Raw genomic sequence first — 17,045 nt, forward strand, 5'->3', positions numbered from 1 at the left:
AATAAGTCTGATAGATGAACTAAGGCTTTGCATTCAACATCGTATTCCCCTAACTCCCACACTGAAGCAGGACACGTTCACATGGTGAAAGAAGCTACTTTGTCAAACTCTCTAGTCACTAGTACATTTTCTTGACTTAGAATATTTCCCACTGTTCACTGTGCTTTGTTTTGTCTCTTGGCCCTGAGTAACTTCTGTTTCATTGACAATGACCTCATTGTTGTTTATCATAACAAAGACGGACTTGGGTTTCAGACCAAAATAATGTGTACTTAAATTCACTGACTCTAAATTTTTTCATGGATTTTTCCCTTTGCATATTTCTATTTTAGATGCTTTTGACCTCAATGCCTCTTGTGTTCACTTGCTTTTGGGTCCAAGGCCCTCATGGGTGACACAGTTGGTCACCAAATGCCAGAGGATGACTGCATGGTGTCAATATGTGTTGATTAAAGTCGACTCAAGATGGCAGTGGCATGGTTGTTGTTTTTTTAAATACGTGATTATTTCTAATTTTGGGGGGATTCATTTAGAAATAATGCAGGCCAAATATATTTTCTAAATATATTTTTGCCTAGTTATTGCACCAATTTCCCCTCTGAAACTAAGTTAGCCAGCAGTTAGGGTTAACTAGTAGCCAAGGTTGGGGAGGAAGGTGACATGACCTTATGGGATTCGTATTGTAAGACAGGTGTTCTCATAAGTGGAAAACAGCTCTGAGGTCACCCAGACTTGTTGCTCCTTTCTGGTCCTGCTCCATCTGTGAACTTCATGACACATGATGCAGCATTGTCTCATAACTTCATGCCCAGCATCTTCCCTGAAAGGCTGACACATCCCTCCTTGCTTTGTGGGTCTCCTTTCCAGAGATCATCCTGTCTTGACCCAGAACTCCTTGGTCAGTGCCCTTCCCAGGGCAGCTTTCACGTCCTTGTTCCTCAGTGTGTAGATAAATGGATTGAGTGTGGGAGTGACAATCCCATAGAAGAGAGCCATGATCTTCCCCCTGTCATGAGAGTAGCTAGAGGGAGGCTGGACATACATACTGATGGCTGTGAAGTAGAAGAGGGACACGACCAGCAGGTGTGAAGCACAGGTATTGAAGGCCTTCCAGCGACTTTCAGCAGAGCGGATCCTCATTACTGCCCGAGCAATGAGCACATAGGTGCCCAGGATGAGGGTGAGGGGCACCAGAAGCAGCAGTGCCCCCAGCACGTTGAGCTCAGCCTCATTCACATGAGTATCAGCACACGCTAGTTTCAAAAGAGCAGGAACTTCACAGAAGAAATGGTCCACCACCCTGTGTCCACACCGTGGGACCACCACGGTGAGGGTGGACTGGACAAGGGAGTTGGCAAAGCCACTGATCCAGGTCCCAGTGGCCATGTGGATGCAGCGTCTGTGACTCATGATGATTGGGTAGTGCAGGGGCTTGCAAACAGCAGTATAGCGATCCAAGGCCATGATGGCTAGAAGTATGCATTCAGTAGAACCCAAGGCCAAGAAAATGTAGAGTTGGGCCACACAGCCACCATAGCTAATGGTCTTTTCTGGTCCCCTAAGGTTGACTAACATCTGTGGCACGGTGCTGGTAGTGTAGCAGAGGTCCAGTAGAGACAGATTAGAGACAAAAAAGTACATGGGACTGTCAAGCTGGGGGTCTAGGCGGGAAACAAGGATAATGGACACATTCCCAAATAGGGCAAAGATGTAGGCCACCAGAAAGATTATAAAGAGTGGCGTCTCCAGCCAGGGGCGGTCGGAGAATCCCAGTAAGATGAAGTCATCTCGAGAGCTCTGATTGTTGATCCACATGTTGTCACGGACAGGTGAAGTGCTAGCTGGAACCTCTAAGTGCCCACTGCCAGGCACGGGTGTCAGTGGTAAGAGGGAGCTGCTGAGAAGTAGGGACAAGAGGTGGTGAGCTGGGCTTCCCATTTCTGCTGTGATCTGCACCTGCACCTTGATTATGGTGACACGTTGAGTCAACATTGCCAATGTACCACTGAAAGATCCTTGAGAGAGGAATAAGGAGAGCACCAGCAAAATAGGAATTGTGGCTTCCCTTGTGGGTGCTGTCTGGTTAGCTACTCACCCCTTTCGGGATTTTGTATCTTCCAAAAAGTTTCATAGAACTTCCATCACCTGTACATGTTATGAATATTTAATGACAACAATGGAGTACAGATTAAAGCAGAGTGGGGAGGAGGTGGAGCTTCCCAAATACAAGTCAAACAGAGGTCAGCTTGAAGGTCAGCAGGTGATGACCTTCCTTAGACTGACCCGGTCACAGTCTTCCTGGGAACTGCCCTGCACAGATTTTACGTTATGGGAGTTTGCACTTTTAGGACGCCGCTCACCCCTTCCCAGCCTAATGCTCATCCTATTCAGAAAATTTTTAAATAGAGGGAAGAAACAAAAAGTTCAAACAGGATGATATACACACAAAACAATCCTCAAAACCTCGCTTGCTGAAAAAAATGTTACTTGAAAAATATCTGGATAAATGTGAGGCAAGTTTTACCTCTGAGGGAGGCATCCAGAAAGAGGTTCAGATGTTTGGCTCCCTGAGTTTCAGGGCTAAATATGAATTTCTAACCCTTCAGGATAGCCATTTAAATTTACACCCCCCCCAACTTTATTCTCCTCTCTCACTCACTGTCACACATTCCTGCCTCCTGGTGCACCTGCACCTTCCCATCCAGATCACACAGCTCTTTATTATGCAACAATTGGATGATGTGCATGGAGCTAGAGAGTAGAATGTAAGCAAAATAAGTCACTCAGAGAAAGACAAATACCATATGATTTCACTCATATGGAATTTAAGACACAAAACAAATGAGCAAAAGGAAAAAAAAAAGACAAACTAGGAAACAGACTCTTAACTTACAAAGAACAAAGTGAGGGTTGATGGAGGGAGGCGGGTGGGGGATGGGCTAGATGGATGATGGGCATTAAGGAGGGCACTTGTGAGGAGCACTGGATGTTGTATGCAAATGTTGAGTCACTCTGTTGTAGACTTGAAACTATATTACACTGCATGTTAACTATAGCGGAATTAAAAAAAAATCCAATGAGTACTTTTTCCATTCCCTAAAATCCTAAATTCCTTTCAGTTTTGCTCCCATTTATGGCAAATTCGTGTTGTATTTCTCTCTAGTTATTTTATAAAAGGCATTTTCCTTCTTGCTTCAAACCTGACCATTCCATTTTGCAGGAGTGTGACTTTGGAGATGTCACATCATCTTTTTTTGTGGTTCAATTTCTCAGCTTTAGAAGGACCATAATTTTCTCATAGGACAGAGTGATACAGTGTAAATGGCACATGTAACTCAATTCTTTTCATATGTTGATAATTCAGTAGCTATTAATAGTTATTATTTCTTTCCCTACTCATGAATTCCCTAACGTACTGGAATTTTCTTAACTTCTGTACACAGAGTATGTGATATTTGCAATCAGTGGGTGATGGGTCAGGAGGACAACTCTGGAACCCCTCTGTTCCTCCTTCTCCTCTTGCCCCCCACTGGTGGGATCCATGTGCCTGCGTGGCTGGGTCCTATGCTGCTGTCACTGGGTTATGAAATCAGACAGAGGGGAATAACAGAAGGCAAAAGAAAGCAGGGAAACGTGTCTGCTTCAAGCCCAGACCTCAGAATCACTAAATCCAGACCTGACTCCTTCTCGCACTCACAGCGTCTGTTTTTTATGGACAGAACCACAATTCTTTCAGTGCCCAGAGCAGAACCCTTATCTGTGAATTGCAATTGCCTGTGTCCCAGGCTGTCAAGTGGGACCAGTTCTTCCTTCACACTGTCTGTCACATCAATCCATGAAATCTGTATCTACTCAAACATATCACAGCAGACACAGAATATAGTTCCATGTTCCATAGTCTCTAGCTGTCCAGCTGGTCTCCCCACTTACAAGTTCTCACCTTCATAGAGACCCAGCACGTTTGGAGAAGTCTTTCCTTAGTTCAGACCTGACCATGCACAGCTCAGAATTCTTCAGTGAATCTCCACACACTATATCACAACACAGCCTTAGACTCGAGGGCTCCAGCCATCCGGACGTACCCACAATCCAGCCCACTTCTCCTTCCCACTTTGTGGGAACACCCACTGCTTTCTGTCCTGTGAGCATCATCTCAGGTTAAAAAGGTTCCTAAGTATGCCCCACCCTCTTTACTGACCCTCCAGAACAGTGTATTTGTAATTCTCCTGTGACACACAATACATTTTATTTTATGTGCATATACCTATATATATGTGTGTGTATTTACTTATATCCTTGTTTTAGTACCTGGCCCCTTTTCCGACTGGACTGAATACGTACTCTCTAAGAGTAAGGGTGTGACTTCTACACCCAAGTTTAGACGATGGGTATTTCCCGCCTTTTAATTAATTGGAATTCAGTTAAAGCCTGAAGCTCTGAAATGCTTCCCTCTGGGGTTGTGGTGGGTTAGATCACTCCAGCATCTTGACATTATGATTTCCTTTCACTCATGGCCTCCGTGGGTCTCGCTGATATTTCGTCACCGCAGAACTAGATACACCAGCTGCTTCTCTACTCCCTGACCAAGAAGCCAGGGCAGAGTGAAATATGCCCACATTACTCGTAATGCAAACATTGTAAGTGTTTTATTGCCATATTTTGGTGTTCGTTTCTCCTGTGATTCACTTCAGATATTTCTTCTTAATATGATGTCTACGAATCGTCCCTACGGCCTGATGCCATGCCTGGATGCCATGTACTAGATTCCCTTGTTCTAAACAGTCTTGGATTTGTTTGAATGGTGGGCCTTTCAGATCTCAGTTGGTTCCCACACGAAATCAGTACCTTATTATCTACAAACTTTGTAATGTAAATCACAATTTCAGTCTAGAGGAGTGGGGAAAAGGCACATCTTACCATATTTAAATGAAAATACAAGGTCCCAAAGGTAAACAACACTAATAGGAAACAATTGCATTTCTCCATAGCTTTCCTTATAACAGAATAATGTATAACAAGGATCTGCAAATACCAGAATGTTCGTATCTAACTTTCCATAATATATAAATGTATATAAGTTTTGTGTATGTATATATAATCGATTTTGTGCATATAAAAGCCCTCCTCACATGTATGTTTCATTTGTTCTCATAATAATCCCCTAAAGTAAGAATACTTTTTTAAATGATAGAACAGAGAAAACTCAGGCACCAAGAGGCTACAGGACTTGCCCAAGCACATAAATCTGGTAAATTTAGAAGCAAAGATTTGAATAATATATGATTTGAATCCTACATCAGTACACTTTTCTTTCTTCTTTTTTTTAATGTTTATTCATTTTTGAGAGAGAGAGAGAGAGAGAACAGGAGTGGGAGAGGGCAGAGAGAGAGAGAGAGAGAGAGAGGGAGACACAGAATCTGAAACAGGCTCCAGGCTCTGACCTGTCAGCACAGAGCCCGACACGGGGCTCGAACTCATGAACTGCGAGATCATGACCTGAGCCGAAGTCGGAGGCTCAAGCAACTGAGCCACCCAGGCACCCCAATACACTTTTCTTAATAACATTGTTTTCGCAAACAAAAATGTCAGTGGCGTGAAATCAATATTTTTTAATTATTTATTTTTTTACTCTACAGTTCTATTCCTGAATGCTTCCTTCCCCAACTGTATGGAGCAGCAAAGCAAGGTTCCCTCTGATTTTGACTCTCCTTCCCTCCCCAAACCGTTGCGTTGTTGACCTGGTGCTGGGCTGTAAAATCTATCAGCTTGTTTGCTTGGGACAGAGAGGGGCTGTTGGGGAAGACTGACCTCAGGCTCAGACGTGACTCCCAGACCCTGGTCTGCTGTCTGGGTTTCCTTTGGGCTCTGTGCAGCGTCAACCCCGCTCCCTCACCTACTGAAGGGTCAAGGCACCGGCTCCCAGTTATGGCCATCCCCAGGCCCCGCAGCCCCCCGCAGCGCTTTCCCCTGAGTCTGCATGCTGTGATTCCATGTAAGCCTCTGAGACTCAGCATAATTAACGTCTGCCACCAACATGCCCGGGACAGAAGAGCCAGAGGGACCAGCGAGTGAGACAACCTCAGAAGCAACCAAGATAAAGTTTCCAACCAAGTACAAACTTTGGGCAAGTTCACAAAGTCACCTCAGAGGAAATTAAATCCATTCCAATAAGACCTGGTCTTAGTGGTCGTTCAGATGATTTTTATAATATCGATTATGAATTAGGTAAAATTACTCCTTACATATGCTCACTATTCTGAGAAAAATAAGAACTTCATTCAGTCAGAAAATTCATCTTTCTAAAATGATTTTTACATGTTTCTCTCCCATAATGGCTCTTCATTCTAACTCATATTTATCATACAAGGTATTTAATAAACATAAGATATTTGTTAATTCATTTGGTAATCATAGCCACTGTATAAATTAGGGAAGCACATTTTAACTATTCCTATTTAGCTGATGGCAGTCCCCAAACTCAGAAAAATCAAAGAACGTGCCCAAGATCGTAGCCACCTAGACAGGGAGCAAGACAAATGCTCCCAAATTTGATCTAAATTTTCTTCTTCCAAGCTATTGAGCATTGCCCATCTATACTCCTCAGGGCGAGCCACCAAAATGAACATTCAGCATAGATTTTTGCTCCTATCTCCTTTACATTAGCCTTTATTTCTCCTTCTATCACACCTTTGGGGCAGCAGAAGGCACAGTGGGAGTGAAACGATGTGATTGTCCACACAAGACACCTGTCAGCCTCTGTCTTCTCTATCTTGTCACGAACCGCCTGCTGGAAACATTTCTTTATTTCTTTATTTAATATAATTTATTGCCAAGTGGCTTCCATACAACACCCAGTGCTCATCCCAATAGGTGCCCTCCTCAATGCCCATCACCCACTTTCCCTTCTCCCCCACCCTCGCATTAACCCTCAGTGTGTTCTCTGTATTTAAGAGTCTCTTATGGTTTGCCTCCCTCTCTGTTTGAAACTATTTTTTCCCCTTCCCCTCCCCCACGGTCTTCTGTTAAGTTTCTCAACTTCCACATATGAGTGAAAACATATGATATCTGTCCTTCTCTCACTGACTTATTTCACTCACTCAGCATAATACTTTCCAGTTCCATCCACATTGCTGAAAATGGCAGGACTTCATTCTTTCTCATTGCCAAGTAGTATTCCATTGTATATATAAACCACATCTTTATCCATTCATCAGTTGATAGACATTCAGGCTCTTTCCATAATTTGGCTATTGTTGAAAGTGCTGCTATAAACATTAGGGCACATTTCTAAACCCTTCTGTCTTGAGCATCCTGCTGACACCTGCCTGCTCCCCAGGCAGCCCTGAGGCTCCAGTTCTGGCTCCTACCAGCTGCCTCGCCAGTCCTCTGAGAGCAGCTTTACCCCCCTTCCTTGGCTTCATCCCATCCTTCTCGTCTCACATCTTCCAAAAGTTTATCCGTCTGTTCTTGGCTGTCGGTCCCTCTCCAGCCTGCTTGTCCTTATAGATTCACATCAGCTTTTATGTAATGTAATTTTTATGATGTTTAGAAAGGAATGGGAATCAACATTTTTGTTCAATTTACTGTGCCTAATCAGAACTCTCTTTTAAAAATGTTTATGTTGCAGCTTATGAGGATAAAACAATAGAAAAATGTGTGCTAAGCTCAAAAAATGCATCTCAACTTTTTATTCAACAAAGATTTGTACAGTTATAAAAACGTAGTATGTAGTATCATTTTTATTCCTGATGTATATCACTGGGAGCCAGTGACCTGACTTCCATCATTCAGAGATGATGCTGTCTGGTCTGGTCCTCAGTGTGTCCAGGTCATTTTTGCCTGAAAAGTGATTCTTTTATTCCTTGTATTTGCAGTTTTATGTCTTTCTTCCAAATGTTAGGCACTGGTCAGGAGGTCTATGCTTTGTTATGAATCTCTCAAACACACAGGCATTCAGTGTACTTGCCTTCTTGTCTTATTTTGTATCTATTATGACCTTTTAACTATTTCACAAATGAAGAAATGTATTTTATAAGAATATTTTATGTTGCTTGCAAACAGTGATAGCCATTTGCCAATGGCTACATTTCAGCTTGTATTTATTCAGGAAACATTGGGGAGGATATTTTTATTTCATAGGTCAACTACTTTAAATTCATTGTTGGCCAGGTTAATAGTAGCACAGTTTCCTGTGGAGAGTAATTCCAAACACAATGAATAGACTAGATGCCTTTTGGCAATGACAGCTTCAGCTCAGTTACCACCATGAAAGCCTTGTGTCAAAAAGAAAAAAAAAAATAGGGGCACCCACTCGCTCAGTCGGTTGAACATCCGACTCTTGATTTTGGCTCAGGTCATGATCCCAGGGTTGTATGTTCGAGCCCTGGGTCAGGCTCCTTGCTGAGCGTGGAGCCTGCTTGGGATTCTCTCCTCTCTGCTCCTCCCCCACTCACACTCTCCCTCAAAATAAATAAGCATTAAAAAAAAAATGATGTGTGTCACACTTTCTATAAGTATGCAGAGAAAAAATAAGTCATGTTTTTTTTCCATATTATAAAGACCCAAAAAAGGATTAACTTACCCATATTTTCGGGTGATTGATTTTCCATTCAGATGTAAGCATAAGTGGGCATGTAATTACTGACTAGGTAAGAATTCGTGTTAGAACAATTGAAAATAATAAGCACATATTGGATCCAAATAGGAGGAGAGTACAAGACTGAAGAGCTGTTAACTGATATTTATTGATCACTCCTTTCCAGGTCCTTTTCCTATTGTTTTGTGCTGGTCTCAGCCTATCAATAACCAATATTGTGGTCGGAAGGGGCTTGTGGTTCCTCTGATCGCAAGATGCCTGTAGCCACGGCCATCAGAAACAAGTCACTGTCCCTCGCTGTCCCGGAGAGAGTGCGCCTGGGCTCTGCGTTTACTGAAGGAGGGGCGTCTAGACTGTCACGGGTTTGCTCTCTTTCGGTGAAAACAGGAGTGGAGTTAAAAGTGCAGCTTGAGAAGGACATGATGCCCCAAACGGTCTACGTAAGTCAATCAGGATCTGCAAACAAGGAGCCTGGGCAGTGGGGCCTCCGGCAGCTGGCCACACAACCGTACACCCCTTTTCACCCTGACCCGACTTAATAAGCTCATTCTTTTCCTGCGCACGAGTGAACTCAGACAAAAAAAAAAAAACCCAAAAAACAAAAAACAAAAACAAACACTTCAATAAAAATCCCACAGGCTCAGAAAGGAAGCCTTGCCGTTAAAATCCAGATTCTCTGATCCAATCTGTCTACGGGGCACCACAAGGTGAATGGAAGCTTTTCCTGTGATAAAGAGGAGATTGTTGTTAGAGATGGTGGTGGTCCGGAATTGTTGGCGTATTGGTGGGGAGGGTGGAAAGCAGGAGCAGCTGGGACGGGTCGTTGCGCATGCGGAGAAACGCGCCGGCACAGGTGGCGCTGCGGGCAGGAGGGAGGGCCGTCTGCAGAGAAGTCTCAGTGGTGGGGGACCGCGGGGTCCCGCAGAAGCCAGAGCGGGTGGACCAGAAGGGCTCCGGAGGCTCGTCGCGAAGCAGTTTTCCTGAGACGTGAGTGTCAGGAGCCGAGGTGAAATGTATCACACAAACAGGTAAATAAGAGAGAAAGAACTGCTAGAAGCATATGATGCGCTCAGTCTGTGGCTTTTGAGAAACCATATAAATGAGGATTCGGCGACATTGATGTTTCATGTACGTAAATACCGTTTCAGCTCCTCAACCATAATTTTGAAGTGATTTTTCTCCTCAAGGAGTTTTTTTTTTTGGAGCTTATTTATTTTGAGAGACAGCGCGAGTGTGGGGGCGGGGCAGAGAGCCAGGAGACAGAGACTCAATCCCGAGCTGAAAGCTCTGAGCCCCACGCGGTGGGGGGGGCTTGGGGGGCGGCCCGGTCCCGGCCCGGTCCCAGAACCATGAGATCGTGACCTGAGCTGAAACCCAGAGTCTGACACTCAACCCACTGAGCTGCCGGCAGAACCCCTTTCCCCAAGGGTATTTGTTATATAAACGACAGTCAGCTTCTGGAGATTTTAGTGGTTCTTTTTACTAGAAAATGGCAAACATTTGGCTCTTGGAAGTAATAAACATTTATATCTATGTTCTAAATGTTTAATCACTTATATCTGTGTTCTAAATGTGTAATCATTATGCACACATAATTTCAAAAGTATTTCTTTCACGGACTAGTTAACTCTTTTAGTCCACTAGCTTATTAATATAAATTCACGTGATGCATTTATTTATTTTCTTCTTCCAAGATTTTTTTAAATTTCACTTAACATGCGTTAGCACTAGTTTCAGGTGTAGCACACAGTGATTTCACACATGCAGCACCTGGTGCTCCTCAGGACCAGTGCCCTCTTCATCCCCATCACCTGTTCCCCCATCCTCCCACCTCCCATCACTGTGTTCTCCGTGGGTAAGAGTCTGTTTCCTGGTTTGCCTCTCTCTCTCTCTCTTGCCCCTCTCTATTTGTTGGGTTTCTTAAATTCCATGCATGAGTGAAATCGTATGGTATTTGCATTTAGAACATACAGTGATGCTGTAACCGTGATGCATTGGGGCAGCACAGGATAACGTATTAGCTTGTCCAATCACTTGTACACCTGAAACCAGTGTAGCATTGTGTGTCAAATATACTCAAGTTAAGTAAATAAATAATAAAAATATCTTAAGATGTTCAAATTAAAAAAAAAAACAACCCAACCTCCTGGCCTGTTCTGGTGCATGGTGTTGAGGAAGGAGTCAGCTTCTGGGCCTGCATGTTGATGACAGGGTAGCTGAATCTCAACATGGGGATAAGGGTCAGGGAGAGGAGGTTCCCTGGTGGCGGGTAAGTTAGTGGCCTCAGCATAGATGTTTTACCTTCTAGAAGATTAAAGAGGCTGAGATTTGTAATGGGCTTTTTGAAAGTCCAGTTGTAAATGAAAATGTTTAAAATACACTCACTGAGACAAAGCATATTTCCAAAGACCATCACTGTGTGTCATGTTTAAGACAAATGGGCACATGTCCTCAGGCTTCACAATTCTTCCCTCATAATAACTGCACATCTTGAAATTGTTTTGTTACTTGTGGAAAATAATCATGAAAGTAAAATATATTAAGTCATTCTCAATGATTAACCCTTATGTTCATGTAACATAGCATGTGACAATATACTTGCAGATCTGGGTCTGGGCATCCAACAGCAGCACAGGTGCAGAATGGTCTTTCAAAAAAGTGAAAGGAAGTGATACTATAACAACAATATAAAAGGGCCCGAAGGAACACACTAGTTTACATGTATACTTTCTAATTCTAATAAATGCACCCCCAGTAACGCATATACATACTGCTGAGCACAAACACATGGGCACGCTCATACCTCTGCCCATCCCCTTTCACTGTCAATTCCCATCTATACATACTCATTCTTCCTTTTTAAAAATTTCTTTAATGTTTATTTTTGAGAGAGAGAGAGAGACAGAGCGTGAGTGGGGAAGGGGTAGAGAGAGTTGGAGACACAGAACCCGAGGCAGGGTCCAGGATCTGAGCTGTCAGCCCCAACGCGGGGCTCGAACTCACGGACCGCGAGATCACAACCTGAGCTGAAGTTGGACGCCTAAGCGACTGAGCCCCTCGTGCCCCATTCATATGTCTCTTAAGTTCAGTGAGGGGCTCTGCCATCTGTGTCTCTCAGGGTCACCGCCTGACTGGTGTCCACACCCCTGACAGGCTGGCAGAGGGAGAGGAAGGCTCCAGAAGGACTTTCAGGGGAAGCCAAGCATTCTGGCCTGGAATTAACGGAGTGGGAGAAAGCGGTAGATATTGACTGTTCAGTGAACATGATGAATGGATTTACAGTAAGTGCCCCCAAATACATAAATGTGAGAAGCTGAATGAAACAGTCTTTAGCTATGGAGTAAACTTTGCTGTCGCCCGTGTCCTTTTCCCTCTGCAGTTTTCCACTGGCAAGTTCACAGCCCGTGCCTAAGGCAAGAGTAGCACACACAAGGTGGAGACAGAGACCCTCATAGCTCTCAATTCCCCTGCAAGTTCTCGAGCTGGACCAGGCCTGACGGCAGACACTTCAATCACAGACATGAGAATATTTTATTACTTAAACGTGGGCATTTTTACCACTTAAAAATGACCACAAAGATCATGGGACATTGTAAAGATGGAGTCCAGGGGGGAGAGAGCCAGCACATGGCAGGTAGGAAGGGTGAGGCTCTAAGACCTGTTTTCATTGCGCCCACACACTGGTCTCACCTTCACCACATCAGCAGGTAAGTGTGGATTGAGCTCTGCTGGGTGCCAGGCTCCCCACCAAGCACGTTACACACGTCATTTCACGTATCACTCACTGGCACTATTGTTCCACTCAGTAAAGATGAGGAAACCTTATCTTCTAGAGGAGAAATATCTTGCCCAGGTTCTGGAACCTACGCTGATCTGACTCCAGAGTCTGTGATCTTACAAAATACAAGATGTGCTGCCAGAGTTCACAGGAGAGTCCAACCTCCTTCACAAGGCACAGGAGTCCTTCTTCTTCTTGTTTTTTTAAACATGAAATTTATTGTCAAATTGGTTTCCATACAACACCCAGTTCTCATCCCAACAGGTACCCTCCTCAATGCCCATCACCTACTTTTCCCTCCCTCCTGCCCCCCATCAACCCTCAGTTTATTCTCAGTTTTTAAGAGTCTCTTATGGTTTGGCTCCCTCCCTCCCTAACTTTTTTTTTCCTTCCCCTCCCCCATGGTCTTCTGTTAAGTTTCTCAGGATCCACATAAGAGTGAAAACATATGGTATCTGTCTTTCTCTGTCTGACTTCTTTCACTTAGCGTAACACTCTCCACTTCCATCCATGTTGCTACAAATGAACAGATTTCATTCTTTCTCATTACCAAGTAGTATTCCATTGTATATATAAACCACAGCTTCTTTATCCATTCATCAGTTGAAGGACATTTAGGCTCTTTCCATAATTTGGCTATTGTTGAAGGTGCTGCTATAAACATTGGGGTACAGGTGCCCCTATGCATCAGCACTCCTGTATCCCTTGGGTAAATTCCTAGCAGTGCTATTGCTGGGTCATAGGGTAGATCTATTGTTAATTTTTTGAGGAACATCCACACTGTTTTCCAGAGTGGCTGCACCAATTTGCATTCCCACCAACAGTGCAGGAGGGTTCCCGTTTCTCCACATCCTCTCCAGCATCTATAGTCTCCTGATTTGTTCATTTTAGCCACTCTGACTGGCACGAGGTGATATCTGAGTGTGGTTTTGATTTGTATTTCCCTGGTAAGGAGCGACGTTGAGCATCTTTTCATGTGTCTGTTGGCCATCTGGATGTCTTCTTTAGAGAAGTGTCTATTCATGTTTTCTGCCCATTTCTTCACTGGGTTCTTTGTTTTTCAGGAGTGGAGTTTGGTGAGTTCTTTATAGATTTTGGATACTAGCCCTTTGTCTGATATGGCATTTGCAAATATCTTCCCCCATTCCACCAGGTGCCTTTTAGTTTTGTTGTTTATTTCCTTTGCAGTGCAGAAGCTTTTTATCTTCATGAGGTCCCAATAGTTCATTTTTGCTTTTAATTTCCTTGCCTTTGGAGATGTGTCAAGTAAGAAATTGCTGTGGCTGAGGTCAGAGAGATTTTTTTCCTGCTTTCTCCTCTAGGGTTTTGATGGTTTCCTGTCTCACATTCAGGTCCTTTATCCATTTTGAGTTTATTTTTGTGAATGGTGTAAGAAGGTGGTCTAGTTTCATCCTTCTGCATGTTGCTGTCCATTTCTCCCAGCACCATTTGTTTTTTTTTTTTCAGAGCTAATGTTTATTTATTTATGTATTTATGTATATACGTATTCATGTGTTATTTATATATTTATGTATTTTGCTGAGCAAATGTTTAATAAGTGTTGATTAGAAGACAAACTTTGTTCCCATGTACTTATTTTTTTTTTTAATATATGAAATTTACTGTCAAATTGGTTTCCATACAACACCCAGTGCTCATCCCAAAAGGTGCCCTCCTCAATACCCATCACCCACCCTGCCCTCCCTTCCACCCCCCATCAACCCTCAGTTTGTTCTCAGTTTTTAAGAGTCTCTTATGCTTTGGCTCTCTCCCACTCTAACCTCTTTTTTTTTTTTTTTTCCTTCCCCTCCCCCATGGGTTTCTGTTACGTTCCTCAGGATCCACATAAGAGTGAAACCATATGGTATCTGTCTTTCTCTGTATGGCTTATTTCACTTAGCATCACACTCTCCAGTTCCATCCACGTTGCTACAAAAGGCCATATTTCATTTTTTCTCATTGCCACGTAGTATTCCATTGTGTATATAAACCACAATTTCTTTATCCATTCATCAATTGATGGACATTTAGGCTCTTTCCATAATTTGGCTATTGTTGAGAGTGCTGCTATAAACATTGGGGTACAACTGCCCCTATGCATCAGTACTCCTGTATCCCTTGGATAAATTCCTAGCAGTGCTATTGCTGGGTCATAGGGTAGGTCTATTTTTAATTTTCTGAGGAACCTCCACACTGCTTTCCAGAGCGGCTGCACCAATTTGCATTCCCACCAACAGTGCAAGAGGGTTCCCGTTTCTCCACATCCTCTCCAGCATCTATAGTCTCCTGATTTCTTCATTTTGGCCACTCTGACTGGCGTGAGGTGGTATGAGTGTGGTTTTGATTTGTATTTCCCTGATAAGGAGCGACCTTGAACATCTTTTCATATGCCTGTTGGCCATCCGGATGTCTTCTTTAGAGAAGTGTCTATTCATGTTTTCTGCCCATTTCTTCACTGGGTTATTTGTTTTTCGGGTGTGGAGTTTGATGAGCTCTTTATAGATTTTGGATACTAGCCCTTTGTCCGATGTGTCATTTGCAAATATCTTTTCCCATTCCGTTGGTTGCCTTTTAGTTTTGTTGGTTGTTTCCTTTGCTGTGCAGAAGCCTTTTATCTTCATAAGGTCCCAGTAATTCACTTTTGCTTTTAATTCCCTTGCCTTTGGGGATGTACCGAGTAAGAGATTGCTACGGCTAAGGTCAGAGAGGTCTTTTCCTGCTTTCTCCTCTAAGGTTTTGATGGTTTCCTGTCGCACATTCAGGTCCTTTATCCATTTTGAGTTTATTTTTGTGAATGGTGTGAGAAAGTGGTCTAGTTTCAACCTTCTGCATGTTGCTGTCCAGTTCTCCCAGCACCATTTGTTAAAGAGACTGTCTTTTTTCCATTGGATGTTCTTTCCTGCTTTGTCAAAGATGAGTTGGCCATACGTTTGTGGGTCCAATTCTGAAGTGTCTATTCTATTCCATTGGTCTATGTGTCTGTTGTTGTGCCAATACCATGCTGTCTTGATGATTACAGCTTTATAGTAGAGGCTAAAGTCTGGATTGTGATGCCTCTCACTCTGGTGTTCTTCTTCAAAATTACTTTGGCTATTTGGTGTCTTTTGTGGTTCCATACAAATTTTAGGATTGCTTGTTCTAGCTTCAAGAAGAATGCTGGTGCAATTTTGATTGGGATTGCATTGAATGTGTAGATTGCTTTGGATACTATTGACATTTTAACAATATTTATTCTTCTAATCCATAAGCACAGAATGCTTTTCCATTTCTTTGTATCTTCAGTTTCCTTCATAAGCTTTCTATAGTTTTCTGCATACAGATCTTTTACATCTTTGGTTAGGTTTATTCCTAGGTGAATATGGATGCAAAAATTCTCAACAAGATACTAGCAAATCGAATTCAACAGCATGTAAAAAGAATTATTCACCATGATCAAGTGGGATTCATTCCGGGGCTGCAGGGCTGGTTCAATATTTGCAAATCAATCAACATGATACATCACATTAATAAAAGAAAAGAACCAGATGATCCTTTCAATCAATGCAGAAAAAGCTTTTGACAAAATCCAGCATCTTTCTTAATAAAAACCCTCAAGAACGTCGGGATAGAAGGAACATACTTAAACATCATAAAAGCCTTTTATCAAAAGCCCACAGCTATTATCATCCTCAATGGGGAAAAACTGAGAGCTTTCCCCCTGAGATCAGGAACACGACAGGGATGTCCACTCTCACCGCTGTTGTTTAACATAGTGTTGGAAGTTCTAGCATCAACAGTCAGACAACAAAAGGAAATCAAAGGCATCCAAATTGGCAAAGATGAAGTCAAGCTTTCACTTTTTGCAGATGACGTGATATTATACATGGAAAACCCGATAGACTCCACCAAAAGTCTGCTAGAACTGATACATGAATTCAGCAAAGTTGCAGGATACAAAATCAATGTACAGAAATCAGTTGCATTTTTATTTTTATTTATTTATTTATTTATTTATTTATTTTTTAGATTATTCCATTTTTATTAATCTTTGCCATTACTGGATATTATCTTTTTTTTTTAATATATGAAATTTATTGTCAAATTGGTTTCCATACAACACCCAGTGCTCATCCCAAAAGGTGCCCTCCTCAATACCCATCACCCACCCTCCCCTCCCTCCTACCCCCCATCAACCCTCAGTTTGTTCTCAGTTTTTAACAGTCTCTTATCAGTTGCATTTTTATACACCAATAATGAAGCAACAGAAAGACAAATAAACTGATCCCGTTCACAATTGCAACAAGAATCACAGAAGTCCTTTTGTAATGGGTCCTTTCATCCCCTAGGAACTTTCTGCCACTTCCCAGAGTCTCTCCCCTAGCTATAACTGAGACCTTGAGTTCCTTGGAAGATTCTTTCTTCTCACAAATCCACTGATTATCACATGAAAGATGACTGGGCAGTTCAGAGGATGAGGTCATGGGCAATCAGTCCAGGATCAAGGCCACACTTCTAAAGTCTCCAAGTTTTTTCATCCAAGGATAAGGTTTGGTGAGATTTTGAGAACTAGATGTGGTGTGTGGTTTATAACCTCAATAAAAGGAAAAGATATTCAGAAACTTCTGAGTGTTTAAATATTAACTGAACAAGCTGATCATAGGATAAATAGGGCATGTTGTAGGAGAGATAAAT

General features: G+C 42.7%; 1 protein-coding gene across 1 annotated transcript; it reads right to left on the bottom strand.

Annotated features, from left to right (window-relative positions):
- Window positions 1-463: 463 nt before the first annotated feature.
- Window positions 464-2,626, bottom strand: LOC125939502 (olfactory receptor 2B6-like). Its single transcript, XM_049654960.1, has one exon. The coding sequence runs from the start codon at window positions 1,990-1,992 to the stop codon at window positions 871-873; it is 1,122 nt and encodes a 373-aa protein (XP_049510917.1). The 5' UTR covers window positions 1,993-2,626; the 3' UTR covers window positions 464-870.
- Window positions 2,627-17,045: the final 14,419 nt, after the last annotated feature.

This window comes from Panthera uncia (assembly GCF_023721935.1).
Source record: "Panthera uncia isolate 11264 chromosome B2 unlocalized genomic scaffold, Puncia_PCG_1.0 HiC_scaffold_25, whole genome shotgun sequence".
Lineage (NCBI taxonomy): Eukaryota > Metazoa > Chordata > Mammalia > Carnivora > Felidae > Panthera > Panthera uncia.

Coding starts and splice junctions, on each gene's coding strand:
- LOC125939502 (XM_049654960.1), bottom strand. CDS start 1,992: ATGTTGACTCAACGTGTCACCATAATCAAGGTGCAGGTGCAGATCACA.